Source organism: Lichenostomus cassidix, chromosome 1, assembly GCF_008360975.1.
Source record: "Lichenostomus cassidix isolate B80296 chromosome 1, HeHo_3.0, whole genome shotgun sequence".
In the NCBI taxonomy this organism is placed as follows: domain Eukaryota; kingdom Metazoa; phylum Chordata; class Aves; order Passeriformes; family Meliphagidae; genus Lichenostomus; species Lichenostomus cassidix.
In genome coordinates, this window is record NC_139479.1 from 66,632,952 (window position 1) to 66,657,741 (window position 24,790).

Consider the following 24,790-nt stretch of genomic DNA (forward strand, 5'->3'; position numbering starts at 1 on the left):
CTAGAGTGGCTCTTGAGCCTTCCCTGTGAGGTTGCAGGGTTTTTTCCAAAGGATGAAGCACTAATGTCTCAAATCAAGTAGCATGAAAATGTATGGTGGGACAACATACCATGGACTAATTTTTTCTTAGAAATTGATTACTGAAATTGAAGCTCCAAAACTGAAACAGAAACATGAAGCAGGCTCATGAGTAAAAGAAAATATTAGTCTAAAGATATCAAAGTGAAGATCTTCAAATTGAAAGTTTTAGAAGTCCTATGCTTAGGTATTCATAACTGTTCAGGAGGACGTTTTACATTGATTGGAAGCTACAAGTATCTCTTTAAATGTGACTGAAATGCATTTATATCAGAGATGAAACTGAACATTATCTGATGTAGGTAAAAAAAGGAGAATAATTTGTCCAGCAGAAAGTAACTGTCACATTCAGCATGTGGCAAAGATGACAAGGCAATGCACCTGCTCCTCTCAGAAGTAATTTGTGGTTGGTTTGTGGGTTGTTGTGGTTTTATTGGGTGCAAATGAACAAACTTAAGTTGGTAATTGCACCTCTGACAGCATGGTGGTCCTTGGCACCTGCTGATCTGTTGGTCCTGGGGAATACAGAAGTGAAAAATGGGTCTTAAAAAACTAGTGGTCACGACCAGAACTATATGAATTTTAGTAGACTTTTCTGTCATGCCTATGTGGAGGCAAGAGCAGCTATGTTTCTGGAGCCTAATTAAAGAACCATCAAATCTATTGGTTCCTCACAGTTTTTAGTTTTCATTTGAAATGCAACATTTTCAAGAACTTGCTTTTGAAGTTTTTACTCTGCAAAGCTGAAGTTTATTTTGGGGTGAAGTCACTACAATCCCAAAGGAAATACATGTACCAGGCTCCCAGTTCCTCCAAGAGCCCCTGAGCAAAGGTAAGTATCCCAGTATGGGACCAACCTTAAGTCTGCTGCATCTTCGTATTATTTCATTACTGAAATTTATTCTCAATTAAGACCTTTGTGTACAGTGCAAACGTAGCAGATTAAGATACTTTAAAGCCATTCATGAAACAAGTGGATTTGTTTTTTATAAAACAATTTTGCAAGGTCAGTTTTCATTGAGGAGTGTGGGAGATATACATGTGAAAAATATTATATTTATTGTGGCCAGTTTGATGGCCATAGTTTTATGTTCTATTTTAAAATCATGCACATAAAATTTCTAGAAAGTAAAGTGGAGATGTTGCAGTCTGTGTCACCACCAGTGCACTGAAGAATACAAGATGCTGATTCTCATGTATGTTGATAAGATGTATGTGTGTAAATTCCTCCCTAACCAAGCCCCATCAATGGGAAAAGACTGTCCTTTGTCAAGGAGAAAAGTTATGAAAGACATTCTTTATTCGTGATGGAGTGCTTTAGGGAAGAAAGAAAGTGACTTATGAGTGATTCATTTGGCCAGGCATGCCAGGAAATTTTCTCCTCTCAGTCCTAAAGAAAATGTAGTCTCCAAAAAAGTAGTCATTGATCTCATAAATTGTATTAATCATGCCATACTGTCCATATTAATGTGAGGAGGGGTTTTAGATTAGTTTAATTGAAGTATAAAGAGGCTTATCTTCACACCTATGTTTTATGGGTTATGTCAGTATCCTGTAAGTTCCATCTCCTTCCCCAGGCACTCTTTGAAGGCCAGTGGTTTGAATCTGAAAAGGGGCAATGGTGGCAAAATACCACCATTGTTAGTTCTGCTGCTGCCAGGCTCTCATGACCCTCAGCAACAAGAAGTTAATTCCAGAAGTACAATTACAAAAATACCAATATGCTTGACCTGCCAAGTATTTCTGTATCAGCATGAGACTGTGAAGGGGGGGGGGGAGGGTAATGGAGGACTCCCCACTGTCTCAAAACCCAGAGAAAGATGTGTTTTTCTCATACTCATTCCCATGGCTCTGCTACAATTTGCCATGTAAGATTTGGAGTGATCACGGAGAAGTAGCAGAGGTTCCAAGGGTGACAGCAACATTCATCTTCAGGTTTTACATTTAATACATAAATTTTGTATTTGAACGAGCATTGCTTCCATCAGAGACAGCTGTATCAGGGATTATTTTCCTAAAAGAAATTCAACTTTGAATACTTAATTTCCTGACAGTATGAGATACAAATCTCAGCTGATAAAATGGGGAATCAGTGCTGGCAATAGAACTGGATACCATTTGAATCAGTCAGATTCTATTTGATAGGTATTTAGAAAAGATTCTTGATAGATCTCCATGTTGCTGGAGTTTGGCTGTTCATAGATTTCAGTGACACATTAATCTTTTGAAAATACACTTTTGCTCCCTAGAATGTTATGATGTCAGTCCTTTTTATAGTACAGTTTTTTGGTTGATTTGGATTCATTTGGTTTGGGGTTTTTTTGCTACTTGCTTTTTGTGGTTCCTTGAGTATTCACAAGGTTCTTTCAGTTCTCAGTAAACAAATATTTCTCATTTTTTTCTGCACATATACATGGCCTCAGCTCTTTTAACCTGCAGGTGCTCCTATGTGACCAGAAGAAGGCTGATACCTTGTCAGTTCTCTACACTGTGCCTTTGTGGAGTGTTCCTGTAAGCATTATAATCATTGCTGATGTTTGCAGACCATAATATTGGAAACAATTCATAGTACTGTTTTTCCAGAAACAGTAAATATAATAGAATATTGCTTAAGTTCCTGTGCAGTTAGACAGATGTGCTTATTGGTACTCATCTTTTTCTAAGATTTACAGGAGCTTATACAGACTGATAAAAATACTTAATATTTTTGTCTGACATTAAACAGTGATGATTTTCCATTCCAAGATTGCTTCTTTTTATCAGTCATGGCACATTAAATAATGTATCTTCTCAGTTATTTCCTATTAGGTGTTTTTTATTTATTCATATGACTGTAATCCTATAGGCTGCTTCCATATCCCCAAGCAAGTCACTTTATTTATAATAATAACAACTAAGCCAGAACATTTACATGGAACATTTATATCCACAATAAATTTTTATCTTCTTAGTGAACATCAATAGTCTGTTGGTGGCTGGTCAGCAAACTCTGAAACGTGAAATTTCTGGACTCAGAAACTCAGGTCCTGAAAACTGGGCTCCCATTCTTATGCTTTCCCAGCTACAGTAGAATGTGGTGTTTAGTTTCAGGAATCATGAATTCCTAATTCTGAATTTATTCTTATTGCTTTTTAATGAAAAAAAACCCTTCAAAATGTCCCATATTGTTGTATTTCTAGGGATTCTGAGAATCAAATCTTAACCATTTGATTTGTTCAATACTTGCCAGACATTGGCCTTGTTTCACAGCAGTGCTTTGACTCACATTTGTCTTCTTGTATTTTGTACTTCTTGGATTTCTTGAGAGACAGAAGTTCTGTCTTATTCTTCCTCATTTCTCTTGTTTTTCTGTCATACCATGGTCAAATCTTGTGCTGCTATATGTCATAACTCCTTTAAAAATCATGTCCTTGAGTCACATTTCATTGAGAAAGCCAGCTTTCACTTCCAATTAAGCATATTTGCATAGCAATTTTTTTTTTAATGTGAACTTTAGAGTCTGAAAAGACAAGAAAAGATTTATTTTGTAAAATGTCAGTTTTAAGCCAACTGCATGATTTTAAAGAAGTGATGCCTGTGTTATGATTCTTGAAAATTTGGGTTTGGGAATATTATTTTCAATTATTAAAGAATTTGTGTTATTTTCTTTTGATTATTATAGGCTTAAAAATATGACAGTATAGAAGGTTCCTTGGCTGACATTAGAGCATCCACAAGAAGACTTCATTTCTGTAGCTCTTTTTCACATCACGTTTACAGTTGAAACATGAAAACATTTTGACAATCAGACCAACCTGGTGCACCTTGAACTGCAAATGAGCAAAGGTTGAATGCAGAAATGTGTGCAGCAGACAGCTATGCTCCAAGAAGGGATCGGGAACACGCAGAATTCATGGCACTGGGTTCCATAAAACACCAGACCTCAACAATCAGCTCAATTACTTTACATAACAATCCGTTTCATGTGAAACACTCTGGCTGTCGTTCCAGTAGAGGGCAGTAATTTACATACAGTAATGTCAATTAGTGTGAGTACACAACATGCATCGCACGGGATTAGACACAATAGCTGGTTTTATTAAGGTAGTGCAATATTCAAGCCATTCTGTCCTGAAGGACAGAGTGCCACCCAGAAGCCTTATTTGCTGAGCTTTTTCAGCAGGACAACTAGCAAGGGAGAAGTAGAACAAAATTTATGACAATTAAAAAATAAGATGTTTTCAGCTAGCATGGTGATCATAACTAAAACATACTCTGCTGTACACAATCACCAGAGTGAATTGCATTTCAACAGGTAGTTTTATAAAGATACTGATTTTTTTCCTTTTTTGCTGTTGAAGAGTAAATATATATAAAAAGGTTTTCTATAATTTTTTTTTACAGCAATCACTTTTACAGACCTAGCAATATGCTGTAGTACAGTGGAATAGGAGGCACTCAAACTTATAAATGTGTTTCTTTAAGCTGTAAGACTTTGATTCCTAATTGATTTCAAAACACTGTGACTTAAAAATTATACTTATCAAAAGTTGTTTAAACCATGGATAATTCTTTAGCAGCAAGATAGGTTCATTAACTTCAAAATAGCTTGCTTAATTTTATAAATACTTCACAAGTTTACTTGTCACAAATGTAAAATGATGTGGGGATAATTAATTTCTTCCGTTGCTTGAGCTCAATGAATGGCACTGGTGCTCTGATAAACCAAGCAATATTTCCTGGGGAGGACTGGTTTTCTAGGCCATGATGTTGCAGAAGGTACTGAACCTTCACAGGTCATTTAATACAGAAGCACTTTAAAATACACCCACAAAACTGGAGTATTGGTTTTGTTCTAGAAAGAATTTAAGGGGAAATTGTCTAGGGACAGTAGCATGGCTCAAATGTACCTTATATCATATGAAGATCTGTCTGAATTTTAGCAAAAATTCTTGAAATATCTTTGTATATGGTCTTCTGTTTCTGTAATTTATGAAGAAATTTAGGGTAGCTGCCAGGTCCAGAAGAGGATAGCTTAAAAGAATGTAGAAAGAGTTAAGTCAAAACCAAAGTTAGAAATGGAACTTCTCTCAGTCAAAATACAAAAAATTACACTTACCATTACAAAAAAAAAAAAAAACCAGGGTTCCTAAAGATTTAGGAAACTCCTGCATTGGTTCATGGTTTGGACTTCCCTAAAGTGTGTTACATACCTGTGTAAATTTATGTTGGATTCACTGCATTAAGGAGGGAGGACCTAAGCATTTGTCCTAACCCTTAGGTTATTGTTGATGTGCCTCTCATTCCTCTGCTAAATACTCCCCTTTTTCCCCACCCCTGTCCCCCTCATCCTGATCTGAACAGTGTGCTCTTTCACAGCTTATCCAGAAAAATCCTGTAGTAAATTATTTGAGACTGAGTCATTCACATGTCAGATGACTGCTGAAAGAATATGCGAATAGCATCTCATGGTCTTGCTCATTTTAAGAGGTGTCTTTAAGATAAGGACAGATTTTTATTGAAAGAAATCAATTTTACAAGGAGATTTCAGCCATTGGATTTATAGTAAGAAAGAAACTTTTTATTTATTACATTAGAAAGACCACAGCTGGGAATGCACCCTTTAATAGACACAAACAGATGGATTCTGACAAGTCTGTGAACTATTCACACTCTTTTTTAGCAAATATTTTGCTACAATCCCAACTTGCAAATGTTACTTCAGAAACAAATATGTAACCCTCTCAAGGCACAAAACTAAAGAGTCATGAGTAACTTTAATATATTTTAGCTTCATTATGCATATGATACTCATTTGAAATTTAGGAAGTAGTGTTTAAGACAGCCCTAAAAGGTTGCCTTGGTTCAATAAGCCTTTTTAATTATAAATAAAGTCATAGAAACATTCAGACTGGAAAATACTTTTAAGATCATCAAGTCCAAGCATTAACCCAGCACTGCCAAGTCCACTACTAAACCATGTCCCTCGGTGCCACATCTACATGTCCTTTAAATACCTCCAGGGGTGGTGACTCCACCACTTCCCTGGGTAGCCTAATGCCTAACAACCCTTTTGGTGAAGAAATTTTTCCTGATATCCAATCTAAACCACCCCTGGTGTGATTTTAGGCTCTTCCCTCTTGTCCTGTCACTTGGAAAGTGAATCCCCATCTCACTACACTCTCCATTCAGGCAGTTGGAGAGAGCAATAAGGTCACCCTCTGAGCCTCCTTTTTCCCAGACTAAACACCCCTAGCTCCCTCAGCTGCTCCTCATAGGATTTGCTCTCCAGAACCTTTCTCAGCTCCGTTGACCTTCTCTGGACTCACTCCAGTACCTCAATGTCTTTCTTGCAGTGAGGGGCCCAAAACTGAACACAGGATTTGAGGTGTGGCCTCACCAGAGCTGAGAGTACAGGGGGACTATCACTGCTCTGGTCCTGCTGGCCACACTATTGCTGATCCAGGCCAGGATGCCACTGGCCTTCTTGGCCACCTGGGCACAGCTGGCTCAAGTTCAGCTGCTGTTCACCAGCACTTCCAGGTCCTTTACAGCTGAGCAGCTTTCCAGCCACTCTGCCCCAGCCTGTAGTGCTCCAGGGTGTTGTTTTGACTCAAGTGGAGGATGCAGCACTTTGCCTTATTGCACCTCATACAATTGGCCTCAGCCCTTTGATCCAGCCTGTCCAGACCCCTCTGCAGAGCCTTCCTGACCTCTAGGAGATCAGCACTCTCACCTGACTTGGCCTCACCTGAAACCTGACTGAGGGTGCACTCAACCCCTTTGTTCAGGTCATCGATGAAGACATTACAGGGCTGGTCCCTGTACTGAGCCCTGGGGAATACCCCTGGTGACTAACTGCTGCGTGGATGCAACTCCATTCTCCACCACTCTCTGGGGCCAGACATCCAGCCAGTTTTTTATCCAGCAAAGAGTGCACTTGTCCAAGCTATAAGCAGACAGTGTCTCCAGAAGAATGCTGTGGGAAAGCGTTTCAAAGGCTTTACTGAAGTCCAGGTAGACAGCGTTCAGAGCCTTTCTCTCATCTGCTAAGTTGGTCACCTAATCACAGAAGGACATCAGGTTGGTCCTGCCTTTCATAAACCCATGCTGGCTGAACCTGATCCCCTGGTTGTCCTGCACATGCCACATGATGGCACTCAAGATGGTCTGCTCCATGACCTTCCCTGGCACTGAGGTCAGGCTGACAGGCCTGTGGTTCCCTGGATCCTCCTGCTGACCATTCTGTTAAATGGGTTTCACATAGGCTAACCTCCAGTCAATAGGGACCTGCCCAGTTAGCCAGAGCTGCTGGTAAATGATGAAAAGTGGTTCAGTGAGCACTTTTACCACCTCCCTGAGTACTTTTGGGTGAATCCTATCTGACCCCATAGTCTTGTGTACAGCCAAGTGGTATAGCAGGCCACAGACCATTTCCACTGGGATTATGAGGGCTTTATTCTACTCCCTGTCTTTCACCTCATGGGGCTGAGTACCCCATGAGCAACTTCTTTGCTTTGTCATTACACAAAGAAGTTCCTCTGCCTGGGCGCACTACCACAGCTGTGCTCCCAGATGCCACCCAGTACTGGCATGAGAGCAGGGCTCACCCTGCAGGTGGCACCAGGGTGGCAGTATGTTCCTGACAGAGCTGTCTGGGCAGCTGTGTCAGCCGTGCTGGGTGTGGAGCTGAGCGAGGCTGTGGCTTTCTGCCAGGTGGATACCACTGCCCCCTCGCTGAGCTGGCATGGCCTCAGCACCCTTCTGTGCAAACTGCTGTGCCACACCCTGGTCACCAGTGCTCCCCAAGCGCTTCTTGTAAGTGTGGCCCCCAGCCAGCTGCTGTCATGCTAGATGTGGGTCCTGGAGGCTGAAGGCTCCTCGATTCAGTTACTCAAGAGTTAAATCCTTTGCTCCTGGCTCCTGCCCCAGTCATAGGGGGTAGGGTGTCTATACAGATATGATGAAGTGAGGGTTTTCAGCAAAAGCCAGCACCACTTCCATTTGTGGAAGTCACCTCCTGAGAGAAGGTCAATGTTCATCTTCCAAATAGCTCCCTAAACAGAGTAGCAGAACATACAATATGGGCAGCTGCTTGAGGAGTTGATAGTGAAAGAAAAATGATGGGAGATGGACGGGTAATAGCACAACTAGTGACTCAGATCATGTACTTGCAAATAAAACCAATGTATTGCATTTCTCTTCCATTGTTAAACATTCATTTGTAGATTTAAAATTTTATTGAACATTACTGTATTTCTGGTATCATAGGAAGGTAAAAATGACAACTGATTCCTCTTTTCTGCATTATTTATTACTTCATTTACTTTCACTGTATCTTCTCCTACTCTTGTCAGTTGAGAATTTTCAAGACCCATGAAATCATTGAGCCCACCAGCTTTCTTTGAATAAACTAGGAAATTATATAACCAAAACCACACAGTCAGCATTCAAAATGTCAGTAATCACCCTTAAAGTTCATAACTAGACGTACATACATTATACCTCTACATGAATTTCTGCCTCATGGTGAGGTGTTTGGGACTTGCCCAGTTTGTTTCCTGGGAAGAAACTTTTATAGCTTCATTATCAGCTAAAGATTTGGATAATTTGTTTTCCTTCCAGTCACATTAAGAAAAATAAAGAGCTTCTCTATATCAGCAGAAACATTCTGAATTGTGATGTAAGAATGGCTTTTATCATCCTGACTGGGCTCACTCCATCACTCCGTCACATAAACAAGCATCAGTTCTTAGAGAATCAGAAACGTATAGTTTTATACCAGCTTTGCAGATGAGTGTTTTGGTAATTACATTTGTGCTCTCTGTATATCCCTAACAGCTCCAAGTGCTTTTGTTTCAGAACAAAGCTGATAATTTGATTAAGGTCTGAATTTAGCACAGCACTTAAATGCAGTATAAATTTAAATTATTAAATATTCGAATTATGTGGACTAGTCTGTTTTGTTGTATTTAGCTTCTAAACCAACAGTATATTCTTTTTAGAAATATTATCTATTAAATCAGTGTGAGTTCATCAGAAAGAGGAAGGTACCAGAACATCCATATTTACAACATATAATAAAAGAGAAGATACTATACCTAATCTGATTCAAATAGAGGACAAATACATTTCAGAATCTAGGTTAGACAAGGCACCACCAAATAAAATTGACTCTGAAACATCTGGTTTCTTTTATACAAAACCATAAACATGCGTAATTGCTAAATGGCCTAAGCTGTTTCTTTGGAAAGCACCCTAAACAACAAGGACAGCAGGACAAGTGTTTACAAAGCCAAGGCATATACATTAATTGTGGCACGGCAGCATTTTAAAGAAACTATCAAAGTCAGAGGGATTATAAAACAGCTGGGATGAATTGTAGGTGGGAACTGTTTTAAATCTCTGGATTCTAGGTCACAGTAGAGGCTATAACACAGGGCTCTCACTCTCTCTTGTACTCCTTTGTGTTGCTTTCTCTTAAGGGAGAATCATGGCTTGTGGAGGGCTGGAACCATTATCTCTTCTTTTATGGAAAGCATCAGTTGGTGCAATCATTAGGGATCTTGAAACTGGAAAGAAGTTCATTGCTGTGACAGATCGGGCAACATATGGAAGGAAGTAAGATGTTCTCCAGAGACAGATTAAGTTTTTGCCAAGGCATTTTACTGAAATTTTGAAAAATAAACAGGTCATTAATTGAGACCAGATTTAGCTACTGCAAATTGTGCAAAGATGTTGCAAACCAGATGCTTTCCCCTATTTGTTTTTACAACCCTTTCTATTTATAGATGCCCTTATTTGATGACTTACTTATTTAATAGAGGGCATTGTTTTACACCGGAAGTCTCATCTGAGTTTTGCCAGTAGATCCCTGACTGAAACATATATGTTCACACAATTGCAGGGGTTGAAACACTCAGCAATAACTTAAGTAGGAAATAATCAATAGGAAGAAGTTAACATTTAACTCTTCCCTGGGTTTCTTAGCACCTAAGTTTTCAGCCTTTCTCCATGCAGACCCTGCTGGTGAAATGGTAGAGGCAAAGTCACCTACCTCAAGGACAGCATCCTTACACTTGTCTTGGCAATGAAGGTGGGAATACAATCCATGTCGGCATTTCTCTGGCTTCCCAAGTTGTGTGACACAGCCACTGATGTACCTGTCAGCCCTGTGGGAGCATAGCTTCAACTTGAACTCCAGATTAGGGTTGGATCCCAAAATGGGAATGCAGCAGCCAAGTCAACTAAGCTGTACCAACTGACAGAGATACTTGAGAAAAGAAATATTCATTCATTTTCCACTTAGGTTTATTTTAGTCTTCAAAATGCGGGCTCTATTTTATGGTGTATCCACACAATCTTAATTCATGTTATAAATAACATACTTAGGGAAAAGCATCTGCCCTGACTTGAAAGCAGTGAGTCTAGTGGGGATGCCTTCTAAAAGGATTGAACTAGTCACACCAGGTTCTTTACAGTCAAGACAGAAATAGGTACCTCTGAAAGAAAGTCCTGTCATCCTGAAATAGATGTGAGAGACAAGGGGAATGAATTGCCCTGCAGTGGTGTGTGTTTCTTGCCATAATCCTAGCCAAGTGACAGCACCAAAGACCTGCTTGCAGTGACAGACTGGGAAAAGCCATCTCTTCAGCTGCCACCTAAGTGCCTTTGATATGGAAATCAATGAGCCACTAGCACTGCAGAAGTTTAATTTTAGAGATTGCTGCTTATAGCCTCTCTGGCTTCATTTTAAGGTACCTGCTCCAGTAAGCAAAGCAGGAGATGGAGCTGACAAGGCACCTGTGACTTCAATGGCACTTGAACATGCACTTAAAGGTACATGTTCTGACAGTAACCTGCCAGTGTGCCGGAACCTTGCATTAATTTCTTCATTTCCAGTTTTTTCTGGGGAGGCAGATTGTGAATTATCCATCTTCAGAAGACATTCTGAAATCATTGTAATAAAAGCTGTGGGATTTTACTTGTGAACCCTGACAGATTTAGCTCAGAAACAGGGCAGCAGCCATGCAGAATTCATAATGTATGTTTTAAAGTGCATTTTGAAGTTCAATTTTCAAATTACTAGGTAGTTATTCAATCTGTGAATATTTCTTTTACTGTGTCTTCAGTCGGCGTAAAAGTCCATCAGGCTCAGGTATCATGTTTTTCACAACAGCTGCTAGTGAATGCCTAGAAAAGGGTATAACAACATGACAAGTTTATTGTATGACCTCTTAGCTTCCAGGTTTCATTAAATAGTTCTTTGCTGATGTTGTTAACAGGGCTGCCAATTAGGAGCAAAGTAAACGGGAGGTTTATGATGTGACTGTGCACTTCCTAGCTGAGCTACACCTAAGCTTGTGAGACACACAGGCTGTTTCCCGTTTGAAATGTTCTGCAGACGTGTAATCCCTCACATCACAATTGCTATTTTAAAAAGTTATTTTCATGTCATTCCCAGGTGTCATGGCCAGAGTTGCCTCCCTGTCACAAATCTGAGCAAAGTGAAGTGCCACTAATCTGAGCAAAGTGGGAACAAAGTTTATTTTTAAAGCAATACAGGCTTGCTAGTGGTTTGAAAGCAAAATATTCAGAGCTCCATTTGGTTTTAATTTATCATGCAACCTATTATGTTTGGTAACATATTAGGAACCAGTGAGTATGTTATTTGTCATAAGCTTCCCAGGACATAAAAGGAGAAAAAATAAAGACTGAAATACATGAATGTCTGCTTGATTCTTTTGCAATCCAAGAACAGAGTACATACAAAGTACTTTAAAGTCAATTTCGGTCTCAGCAAGTCCTGAGCACTTACAGGGTATACAGTGAATTCTGGCTTGGAGTAAAAGTTCGCCACAGCAGCATGGTCTGGAAACTTCTTTCAGGACCCAGTTTTGCCTTAATTTCATGTCCTTATAGCTAAGAACAGCACTTGCCTGTCAAAATCTGACTGAACAAGAGGCAAAATAATTGGCAAACATAAACAGGACCAACCTTCTTCACAGGTCAGGTGCAATTTCAGTTTTGCAATATTTTGTTGCCCAACTTGAGATACTTCAAAGAGGTCTTATGTCCAGACTGAGGAAACCAACCTTCCCAGAAAGTCAGAGCTTTTCAAGTGTCATGGAAAACAGACCCAAGATGAGTAGTTCCTTTTGAAGGTTTTGGGCAAGGAATTTTTCCAGTAAAACTACATTCCATAAACATGGAGCAACACCTTAAGTAGACAACAACAAATGAGGAACACCGTGAGGTTGATTTGAAACAGAGCTGTATATACAGACAGTGGGACAGGGAGAAAGCCTGTGAGAAGGATGTGATAGGATGCCAGGATAAACATGAGGGCAGACAGCAATATTTTCATCACTCTATAATTGAGAGAGTAAAAAGAAATTCACAGCTGGAATGGAACTTATCAACCAACTCTCTTGGTGTGCCTACTTTGAACAGAGAGGGAATCAACAGAGGAAAAGTCTTGGTAAGTGGCTGCTGGAGGAGGGTGTGCAAGGGAGTGTGTGAGCTAGAGAGGGGAGAAGTGAAGTACACCTGTACTGGGGGCTGGAGGAGAAGGAAGGAATGTCTGCTGGAAAATGGTTCACCTTGCCTGCATTGCTGCAGTTTCTATGCTTTCTCTGGTCCTTCCTGTATGCTGGAATCATGTGCCAAAGGCAAGCTATGGGGAAGGAGAGCAGCAGGCTGCCTGCCCTTTTTCAGGAGGAGCAGCATGGTGGCTCGAAAGGGAGCTATGGAAAGCCCTCTCCTCTCTCCCTTGCTCCTGCTATTTGGTTGGTTTCCACTCTGTAAAAAAAAAACAAAACCACCTGCATCTTCATCCAGTGAGACACATCAGCACAGTGCAAAATATGAGTGAAAAGAAGTATGCAAGAAATATGGAGTCTAAAAATGAAATGCTTAAATTATGCATAGATCAGTTGGTTGCTAGATGACAGAAAATCCTGTCCAGGGACTTGTCCCGTTCATAAATATCTATATTGTAAACTGTTCTACTACTGCTTTATTATGGAAGTTCTGCTAGAGATTATTGTGAGAAGTTTTTTGGGCTTTTTTATTTTCTTTTAATTAAAAGAAATGATATATATGTAACTGATACTCCTAAATTATATGATATGAAGAAATAATTTGGGATTAAAAGCTGTAGGCATCATGCATTCTGCTCCAGACATCTAGGGCAACTAATGTACTGTACAGAACACTAGATGTGGATTATGCTAAATTCTAGCTTTGGGTGAAGAATTAGTGATCCATGTGTGTCTCATATTACCCCAACTTCTTTATTTGTGAGGTTGCTGATCAGACACAAATCTTTCCTGGGTCTCCAGGAAGAGTAACCAGCAAAGGGTTGGCTTTGCTGTACCTAGTGGCTGTCCTGGTGGTGATGGCTTGGGAACTGTAGAATAAAAAGGAGAAATTTCAACTGTCAGTGAACAAAACAAATGCTTTATAAACATCCTGCAGAGTACTTCCCCGTGTGCTAGGCTGCAGTCCAGCCCTAGAATCCAGACTCAGCTTATTGGTTAGTGCACGTTGCTCTGCAGAGCCACATGTACAACCCTGCATCTTTTTTAGGCAGATTTTATAAGATCCAATAACAGGCATTTAATAACACATTGGTAATCTCTGGCATTCTGCAAGTTTAAGCAATAAGTGTCTCATCTGAAGAAATCTATTACAGGTGTAGGACCACTTCAAAGGTCTAAAGGTTTAAAGGCCTAAATTTTCTCTTTAGCTCATGCAGTTACAGCAGACTTTATCCTGCCTCTAGTGGACTGACACTGCTTGTAAAGAAAACTAATCTTCCTAGAAAATTGTATTATCTTTTTTTTAAATATAGGTACCAAAATAGTTTAAAGAAGCAAAGATTACTGTTATCAATCAGGAAATGGAGACAGGTTATACAACTTCCCTGAAGTCTTCCAGCAAGTCACTGCCAGCTAGTCCTGAGCCCTAACCATCGTGTCTGTCTGCCTCACCAGGCCAGAGACTGAAATCATGCAACAAGTATTCATTGATTCCAAGGAGCCTGGAGAATTTCAAGTTCCCATGCACCAGTCCCCTGCTGCTGTATTTGAAATAGTGTTGCCAAGAACTATTCTGTTCTGCCTTGTTGCTTTTTAAAAATTTTTACAAAATCTAACTGTGGCATTGTTTCTCTAGCACAGAGAGAGGGGAAAAAACTTCTGTCAAAACCAGATATAAACCCGAATATTTCCTCTCCAGCCCATTTCATCATGATGGTACTGGAGTCCTGTTGAAAAGAAAATAGCAAAACCCTCACCTGAAGTCTGCAAAGGCGTGAACCTTCAGCTGAGATAGGAATGTTTGTCTGCGCCTGAGTGACACCAGCAGTAGGATTGTGTGGAGATTTACAATGTATTTAGATAACCATAAGAAACTAAGTTTATTACATTATCAGTGTCTTATCCAAACACTTTGTTAGTGAGACTGTGAGATTGGGATGTGTGTAAGCCCACCACTACTTAAACATATTTACAGAGTTCCTGTGGGTTTAGTTTTAGGAAGTTGGGTATAGATTCAGCAGATGGAGTTGCACTAAGAGTATGGAAACTACTTTTAGCTCATTTCTGTCATAATACTCTCTCTCTCCAAATACTTTAGCAGAGGAGGTTTGCCACCTGAAATGTCTTCCTCTCTTTTGAACTCTTATTACCCAACTGTTGGGTTTTTTCCTTAATTTACCGTTGAGAACTCCTGTCTTTAGGGACTTTACACAGTGTGGGATGGTGGCTATTCTTGACTTGTGAAGAGTTCAGCTAAGGCCAGTGGAGTCTCTATTCATATGCTGGTGAGGTTTGACTGAGAAAAAATGTTTAAAACTGAACAGGAGTGAGACCATAATGCCTAAATTAGCAGTCAGACACTGGATGAAACAACTGACCCCTTCCAATGATTTTACCAACCACCCAGGAGCTCTTGGTCCCTTCTAAGCCCCTGGGAGAGCAGAAGGGACAGAGAGGTCACATCCTCTGAGCCCGACATCGTGGCAAACAGACCAGCAGCTTACACTTCACCAGCAAATGTGACAGGAGGGCACAGAGAGGCTGTGCCCAGGGAAATACTGTCATTCCGCAGGCTCCAGCCACAGACCACAGGAGCACTTATTTCGATGCATTTATGCACTAGCAGAGCTGTTAGAATCCCATATTTACAGACTGTACCCCCAAGCCATGGGGTTAGCTCAGGTAAGAACACACACTGGCCCCTGCTGCTCAGAACAGCCCCACTGGGGTGGCCACTCCAGGCCAGACCAACCCAGTATCATGTGTCAGCCAGTGGGTGGATGCAGCTTTTTTGGGAAAAAATATAGTGCTGGGATAGGCGTACAGTGATTTTCTACATGTTGCATATCCTACCTGCATTCACGTGGTTCAAGGAGGTCCTGAGCCATGAGCTGGAATTTTGTGCTTAATGGTCCTTGCTGACTTTTTCTTCCAGGGATTTAATCTTTTTTTGAACTCTGCTAACTTCTGGCAACCACAGTATCCTCTAACAATGACTTCCAAGGGTCAACTATGCATATATGAAGAACTATTTGTGTTCATTTATTTTAAACCTACCCCTACTTACTGTTCCCTACTTTATCCACTGCAAGAAAAGACCTCATAATTAACAAATGGTGGGCAGACCTTTGTAATAGCATAACTGTGTTTGCTGGTTTGCTCTCAATTACTTTTCCAAAAACTTTTAAAATCCCCTTTGCTTTTTTTTTTTTGTTGTTTCTTCTGAGCACTTGTATTGGATTTTCATAAACCTATCCAAGATCTGTTTCCTCAGTGATAACAGCTCAATTAAATCTCATCACTGTGCACTGTGGGTCTTTAGGGTGTTTTTTATCCTGTACATTTATCAGCCCTCAAAAGCTACAGTTTAAAGGCCATCTCAGTCAATATTGTAGGAACCTTCAGTGTTTACAACCAAGTTCTGTTTTGACTGACAGACTAATTTGGTATCATCATTTTATTTTGCCAACTCATTATCCAATCCCGTTATAAAAATCATGTATGGATAGTGGGCAAACAGGTTCCAGCACTAATGTCTGTGTGAGTCCTCTGGGAACCCATTCTGAACATAGAATATTTATTTCTACTTTTGTTTCCTGTCTTTAAGCTGTCATTAAACCACAAGTGGCCTTGTCCTTTTTAGCTGTGATAGATGAGGTTCTTCATGATTGCTTGGTAGAAGATCTTGGAGGAGATTTTTCAAATCAGTTGCTATTCATTTTGCTTATTTAACATGCCTGAGCTCCTCCACAGGAGAATTGATGAGATGAATCACACTTTCTCACCAGGACCCTCATCTTCGTGGCTTTTTGCATATGTCCTTACTTCCATAAGTTTAACTGGGGGAGTGCCATCTTTTGTGTCCTAAAAAATACTATTGTTGTACTCCTGCTCATGATTTCTAGTCCTCTGCTTCTGTGCTGTGGCCAGGCCACTGATGTTCTTGTACTCAGGTGGTATTTTATGTAGCAGTGCTATCCATAGAACATGTGGGTCTTAAAATGCAAATGGATGGTCTTCAAATGCTGGAACAGGGACACCAGAACAGAAGAAAAGGATATAATGTACTATCCAGAGGCTTCATCTCTGGGTTTGAAGTTTATCTTCAAGGGTGTGTGTAAGCCTGTCTCTCAAGCATAAGAAGCCCTGTGTACCGGTGTTCATTTTTAAAACTCACTATCAGACAGTTGACATAGCAGCTGACTTTCCTCCAGAACACATCAGTATCGAGCTCTCCAGTGAAACAATCCTCTGTTGTAATTCCGTGTGGCTATTAGCCGTCTCCATCTCACTTCCTGGCGATGCAGAAATCTCGCACAAACTATTTTGCTTTTGCCCCAGTCTGATTCCTGGCAGCCCCAGATGAGCTGCAGAGCCTCGCTGCCCCAGCACGGCCTCAGGAAGAAAGTCAAAGTGCTGCTGAGCCAGAGGGAAGCATTTCTGGCTGCTCTACAGTCCCTGCTGTTTCATGCCCTGTATAAATGAGTTTGCAGCCTGTATTAATCCCAGCAAACAACTCTCAAACAAATGCCTGTGTTCAAATGTAAAACATTTTTTTCTAAACAACAGACAATGAATTTCTGCTTTTAAAAATCCTGGTCCTGGAGACAGGATTCAATACACGTGAAGTAAGTGACAGCCTCCTCTTAAACACAGCTTTGGGTTTCTTGCATGTGAATTTTTTCTCTTCCTGAATCTGAGAAAGGAGAAATTGCAGGTACTTAGCACATGAGCAGCTGTGCAGGCATCTGTAAAGGCAGATACAGGCAAGAAATTTAAAATGTGTGGATAGGATAGAGATATGTGGATAGGAATACAATATCCAATATAGGATATATTGCATATATAAGGCATTGGAGTTAGGCCATAATCCAGCAAACTGAACTATTCGTTTACCTGAAGAATTACAGAAGGCAGTCCAGAGATCAGCAAGTTAAAAGCAGATGCCTGATTTCTTTTCTTCTGTGACTTGAAAACAAGAGTTTTCTGCTTCTTCTAACTACATGTCACTAATGTTAATAACAAATGTGCTCCTCTAGTGGATAGGAAGCTGTTTTGTTCTCACAGAATCAGTACTTTCAAATGAAGAGAGGCGGTCAAGTTGCCATTAAATTTTAGATGTGAAATAACGAGATAAGTGCAACTAACAATAAAAGGGAAATGGGCCACTTCGGGAAGATCAAGTGGCTGATTACTGTGTGAGAACAGCAGGCTCAATCCAAGCCTGGAGAACTCCATGCCAGGTACAATATCAAGGACCTATCTCACAGTTCACTGGGAGGTGTGCATTCTAAGATATAAGTGAGCAGTCCTGTTACAAATACATATGTACACATCTACATATTTATTTATTTATTTATAGGAATACAAGTGGGAAAGTGCTGTTCATCTCAATTTATCCTCAACTGCCCCACTGTAGCATTGCCTCATGAGTAATACTGCAAGGCCAAGGTGGTGTGTAGAAACTCACACTGTTGTTTTGCCCGGAAAAGCCAGTTTGTAAGTAGATAGTTTGTTATCAAATATATTTCAGCATTTCTTGAGTACATTGAGTTGTTTTCTCCAGCTGAAGTCAGCACCCCACTCGCAGGGAAATGGAAGCAGATCTCAAGTACTGCCGGAGATACTTCAGTATCTATGGGCAGCCCTAGGGCGATTTTTCCTGCCAATAGTTCACTCTTTCTTTCTCACACCAAATGTGATTTCAGGGAGGAAAGGTGGCAGAGAGACATAAAATCAATTAACAGAAATGAAGTGCTGCAGTTCTGCCTGTGAATGCATACAGAGAAGAGTGTGACTCCTTGAGCTCACTTTACCTGTTATACTAAGTCCATGCAGTCGTCAGAAGCACCGTGCTCAGTGAATAAGCCTTTAGCCAAAGATTCCAGATATCCCAGAGTATATTCATCAAGTCACTGATTGTTGTTAGATATGACATGTAGTTATTAGACTATAGATACCAGTGTGGACATTTCTGATTCAGATAAAAAACCACTAATTCCAGATATGATTTTATGAAGGAATCTCCTTTCTGGCATGGATCAGTTATAACATGGGAACATGGGGTTGGGTTTTCATCTCACGGGCTGTGCTTCTGTCATGACAGGCAGCAATTTCAGGAGTTCCCAGCCCACACCTGAAAGTCCTCGTAAAACGCACGAGGAAGCTTTTATTTTGAAGTGCTTTTATGAGATATATTAAGTTCAGTGTTGCTCTATTAACTATTGCAGAAACAGTCTCTAGACTGAGACTGAAATATTAATTAGTGCTATTATATAACAGCTTAGACTTCTGTAGTACTTTGCATCAGAGAGGCTGATGGCCAAAGGGGTTTCCTGATTTGAGTAACACATCTTTGAAAATAAGCAGTGTCAAGGCAGTCACCAAACAAGGATACAGTCATTTTAAAGGTATGCAATGAGGATTGCTTCTTTCCTTCGCCATGCACAACTTCAAGCACAGGAGCTTTCAAACACACACCGCAAGACCAGCTAACTCTTGTTGTTTCTTGTTTTATTTGACTACTATGCAAGTACTGGAGTGAAGACAAAGAATTCAGCCTCAGCACAGGCAGCACTCATCAGCACGGAGCCTGGGGCAACCCTCTGGCTCTGAGGTTGTGTTTGGACCCTCGTGTCTGGGAAGAAAGTCATCACCGTGCAACAGAGGCTTCTTATTCTGTCCTTTGTGACCTCTTCGATGAGCTGCTGGGGAAGCTGGCAGGGCAGCTCTGCCCTGTTGCTTTACCCTCTGCTGGGGACATGGGAAGGATGGGAAGCCACAGGGGCACTGAGGCTGGTACTTTGCTGTCTGTTATAAGCATATAATTGGGCTTGTTGAGCCCTTAGTGGACTTGTTCACTAGGATACACCTTACTTAGGCTCTTGTCTTGGTTTTTGTCTCTTTGGACTGGCTTTTGAAGCATTACATTTCTCTTAAAATGCTTCCTAGTCTTTGGAAATATTAGAAGGAAGAATGCAGAATCCCATTAGCTGAAAAAGTCAATACATTTTCCAACAGAAAAATAAATCCTTCTGAATATTTAAGCAGAGTGGTATGAAATGCTAATACTTGCTTTACACTAACAATAGCATTTTATAAATAGAATTAGATCAAAGAGCTGTAGATTAATCAAATAAGAATTTCCCTGCATGGAGGTAATGTCACTTTGGATAAACACTGTGCCTGTCATTGACATTTGGGGATCTCTGGGATATTTATTCCTGAAAAGATGGCAGCAGAGTGACTGACACACTGGCTTGGCAAGCTGGGGTAGGAATTGAAACCATCTCTTCCCTGCTGTGCAGGCTCTCTCCACTCACACCTGTGAAGCAGTCCTGCTTGCACAGTAAGGCAGAGAGGAGACTGGTCAGTCCTACTCCCTGGCTGCCAGTGCCCAGCCCTCTTTGGGAGTACAGATGGTAGTGGTGCCATGTCTTTGGTCTTGAGTTTGAAGTCTCTGCTTAGAGTCTCAGAGAAGACTATGCAGCCATACCTGGAGCAAAAAGCAGCACGTACAGCACTTGCAGGTGCTGTTAATGGTAATAACAGGTAATGGAGGCTTCCAGTCCACAGCATTCATTTTAAATTTCTAGTACCAGGAATTATATTTCTCCATTTTATGGCACTGCACAAGTCCCACGTTGATGAGGAATAAAATTCATAAGGTGTAATGAGAACAGATGGCATTGCAGTAAAACCCTGCCCTAAGGGGGTTTGCATGGAGCAAAATTTTAATGAATAATTGTGAATAAGAGCAGTCCTTCTCCCTCTCACATTTAGGTAGCTACATCTGCCCTGTCCTTTGTGAGCAGGCAGGTCCCAGGCAGTGCCACCTCATGGCCCTGCCCTGGTTGGCAACTGTGAGGCTGGGAGTGGGAGGAGAGCTCCATTGTACCATGGCATGTCGTGACATCTTGTTGACCTCAAGGCTGGAGAACAGGATACAGACAATAATGTCACCGCAGGTAGGTGTCCAGGTGGAGTTTGGGGAGGTCAAGATCCCCCATGGTTTGGGATGGAGCTTGAGCCCCATCTGCCTGGTGTTTGCAGCCACTCCAACAGTGCTGTCACCTGCTAGGCCCCCAGCTTGACATGGTCTCATGGGAAGGGGCACAGAGGTAGCAGAATTGTTCCTGAGCTGTGATTCTTAGAAACAACTCGTTCCCCATGATTCTTAGAAATCAGCACACACAAGGGGTGCATTAATCCAAACTATTGGTATTTTAAAATATAATGAAAAATTATTTGACTAGGAGAGCATGTTCAGTATATTTCCCCTCAGATTTGCTGCCCACCTGCTGATAAAACTGGCAGTGTTCTGTTTCTGTATGATTAATCAAAGAAATAGCATCTTCAGCAAACGCAGTGGTTGAGATGGGAAGGCTCAATGAAAACACGTGCCCCTCTGTCAGTTGAAAAAATTCAACAACAAAAAAGATGATGTTATGGCGAGGAAATGGGATAACAGAGAACGCCTCCATCCCTTTTCTCTCTTCTAGGCTCTGACCAGTTCTTGGTAGCACTAAGATTAGGGACTCTTGGGTTTTGTTTACTGCTGAGTGACTGCTGCTAGGTGTTGTTGAATTTTTTTCATCCCAAGGGCTTCGATTGTTCCAGTGCTCGTTGTACTGTGAGGTTTTGGAGATTCAGACAGCTCTCCTGTAAACGGACTTTTTCTTGGCAAACGGGTATGTTTTTTAGAAAAGTAGTGAGGGCATCGTCTCCAGAGATGAGTCAATAGCTGGGCAGCGCAGAGCAGAGCAGACACAGGTTTTAGGCAGCCCTGGTTTCTCTAAAACACGCATTCCCGAGAGTCTTCAACTATTTCTTATTTACTTTCTGAAGAGACCCGGTGCAGCCCATCCGTGCTGGGTAAACTCCGGGCAGCCGGGGGCTGCTGGGGCGGGCTGGGGCTGGGACTGGGACTGGGACTGGGGCTGGGGCTTGGACAGGATGGGGCTGGGGGCTGGAGCAAAGCTGTGTGTGTGGTGCTGGGACAGGCTGTGTGTGCTGGACCGGGACAAGCTGGGGCTGGGGCTGGGGCAGGCTGGCTGTCCCGTTTCGCAGGCTGACTTCCACAGGCTGCACTGGGAGCGATTGGCCCGCGCGGATCATGTGGGAGAAGCCGGAATCCCGAGTTGTAGTAGCTCCTGGCACTCCTTTTTCGTTTAAAGCGCTCGCTCCTCGCGGCTCCCCGGGGCTCAGTGCCTCCCCGCTCTCCTTGCCCCGATTCCCAGCCGGAGCGGCGCGGCGGCACGGCCGGGCGAGCCGAGGGCAGCGGCGATGCTGAAGCAGGTGCCCCGGGCGGCGGGCACCGCCTGTTTCTACCTGAACGCCGTGTCCCCCGAGGGCCAGGAGCTCTTCTGGCGCTGCGATCCGCCCGCCCGGCGCCCTCCCTACAGGACGAGCAGGATTCTCGCCCGTCACCAGCTGGTGACGAAGATTCAGCAAGGTGAGTCGCTGGCAGGAGCGCTCCGCAGCCCGGGGCTGGCGCTGCGTCTGCGGGTCTGCTCTTTCGTAAGAGAAGAGGTTTTGATGCCTCGTGTTTCAGGCTCTTTTCCTGTCGCTATTCCTAAGTAACCTGGCTAGAGGCAGGGCTTGAAATAGTCCTTCATACCTCTCTGTTTCCACGCACACACATATGCCGACAACCAGGAGACAAACACTAGTGCATGATTAGCTATTTAACTAAACTACCTTTTAATCATAAACTGCTGTGGTATCTTAGGTGCTGAACTTCGTCTTGTCTGACTGTCTGAGCAGTTACTGGCACCAGTCCCTCTGCTCCAATTGCTGCAGGTCAAACCTGCCCGTGGTAGCCCACAAAGAGTATAGATGATCACCCAATTGGAAAAGAAGCAGAAGTTCAGTGTGACTGGAAGAAGGCAACTGGGATAACATCCTTTGGAAACAAGCGTGTGTAACTGTCAGAGGATTACAAAACGTGTCACATATCCTCGAAAATAATTGCTGGCTTGGCTTTCTGCAGCTGCTTAAGCAGTTACCTAAGCAGTCATTACAAAAATATTGATTTGGTTTTTTCTGAATGTCTGTCTATGGCACTAAAGCTAAATGCAGACTGGCCTCAGAACAAATCCTTTGGCCTGTGCATGCAATTTAAAATCATCTTCAGAATGGCTGATGCAAAGATAAAAACCCTAACCAACTGTACTGATTTTTCCAGATTAAGAAGCAAATCAATACATAGTTTTGTATTGATCATAGTTTTGTATGGAATCTTGTTTTCAAGAACACCAGTTTCCAAGGTGGATGTGGTCCTACATGCAGAAAAATGTCATGTTAAAAAAAAAATTCTGATGACAACAGTCACTTGACAGTTTGCAAAAAGGTGCTTGACTGCTAACTAGGGGCAGGCATAGAGATAACATCATTTACTGTCATATCTGGCAGTTATCACAGAAATTGGTGAGAGGTTTTGACCAGCAGCAGTTAAATGGAGTGGCTATTTCTGTGTGCTTCTTTCCAGTAAGATTCTTTATATCTGTGGCTGTCAAACTCTGGCAGAAGTACAGAATATAGTGATGAAATTTTATTTCATTTATAAAGAAAACAATGCATAATTCTTTGGCCGGGTTTAAAAAGATGAAAAAGATAGTTTCTGTGGCAATTAGGAAAATGTGGTTGTTTGCAAGGCAGTCTCAGGAACTGGTCATGTTTGAAGGATACTGGTCCTCACTGCAGCTCTGATTTCAGGAAGGATATTATGTCATTCTGTGTACCCAGCGTGCAGCCTGGATTGAATGGAAAGAAAGAGTAATTTATTTCTTTACAGGTTTGTTTGAAAATGGTTTGTGTGCCATGCTAGTACCAACTTAGTGTTCAAACAGCATAAACTGAGGATATGGTAGATTAACACACCTCTTCTGCCTGTCATGGTGCTGTTTAGCATTCCCTCTTGTAACCTATAATCTGTCCAGGACAGCCAGGGCTGCCAAATCCAGCCAGTGGTGCTGAGACTTTGGAGAGGCTGCATGGCGAGGAGTTTCAAAATTGTAACATTTCCTCCTGCAGCCTGTTGCATGGATGGTCAGTTTGTGGTGAATGACCTCTGCTCCTCTTTCACATCTTCCCAGCCTGTTCTGCACAGAGCTGTGGAAATTATATTCATATAGGGCCTTGATGATGTGATGTATGTTACCATTCAGTATAGGAAATATTTATGTATTTTGGATCACTAAGAACACCTTGTTGCTTCCTTCACTTCTTTTATTGACGGTGAGCTGGGGGCAGGATCCAGTGTTGGTCAAGTGTCAGTTCATTAGCAGTAAGGAAATCATGTGCAGACAGATGCTGGTATCTGTCTGTAAGCCCATATGTAGGCAGACACACATCTAGTGCAAAACCAAGGCACACTTGTTTTCTACAGTGCCCCAAGTAAGGACCAATAATTTTGATACAAGCAGTTGTGTTAACAATACCAAATAATCTAAACCTAGCTCGTATGACTCAATTTGAAAGCTCCAGTTTACACTCTGGATAAAAAACCTAGATCCATCAAAATCCCTCACAAGACTTTCACCAAGTTCTGCTGAGTCAGCGTGTCACCCTCTGCACTTGTGTTTTTCAAAGTGAGCAGTGTGAGGGTACTGCATCAGTCCCCATTCCTGTCCCAGAGGGTATTGCAAGAGTACTGTAATATGGGAGGAGGTATCAGTCTGTGCTTTTAGAGGTGGATGAGTTTTGCCCCATTAACAAATGGGATTCATAACTAACAAAGTGTCACTTAAGAGAAACTTATCAATAATATATTGAAAAGAAGATCAGGATATGCAAGATGAGAACCAAAACCTGCTTTCAGACATGCAGTTGAGTAAAGCGTGCAAATCAATATTTAGTTACTTGAATTTGTGTATCTTTGGATCATAATTTTAAGGCCATTAAGACAAAGTATTTGAATAGAACTATCCCAATTTTTGTGTTAGCACCTCTCCAATCTATTAATTTGAATTATAGCACATGTTTAGAAAAAGATCCAGCCTGCATTTTAAGGTTGCTGGAATGGTGAATCCTGCCTGGTTAATTGCTTTGCTGAAAACAGATCTGCCACATGCTTAAGTGCTAAGCTGCCTTGGGGCTTGTTTGAATACCTGCTCTCTACTTCTTACCCAGTTATTTTTCACTTGCTGGTTTTCACACTGGAGGCACCTACCATAGGATTGTTATATCAG

The 24,790-nt window shown here is 41.6% G+C and overlaps 1 protein-coding gene across 2 annotated transcripts in view; it reads left to right on the top strand.

Annotated features, from left to right (window-relative positions):
- Positions 1-24,790, top strand: part of STARD13 (StAR related lipid transfer domain containing 13) — a 285,297-nt gene that overhangs the window by 150,822 nt on the left and 109,685 nt on the right. Inside the window, exon 1 of one of the 2 annotated variants that reach the window (XM_085061638.1) lies at positions 21,677-22,053. The exons of the other annotated variant lie outside the window; for it this stretch is intronic. Coding sequence (XP_084917764.1) covers positions 21,885-22,053 — 169 coding nt within the window. The 5' untranslated portion in view covers positions 21,677-21,884. Of the gene's footprint in view, positions 1-21,676; positions 22,054-24,790 lie in introns of those variants that run through there. 2 annotated transcript variants of the gene reach the window in all.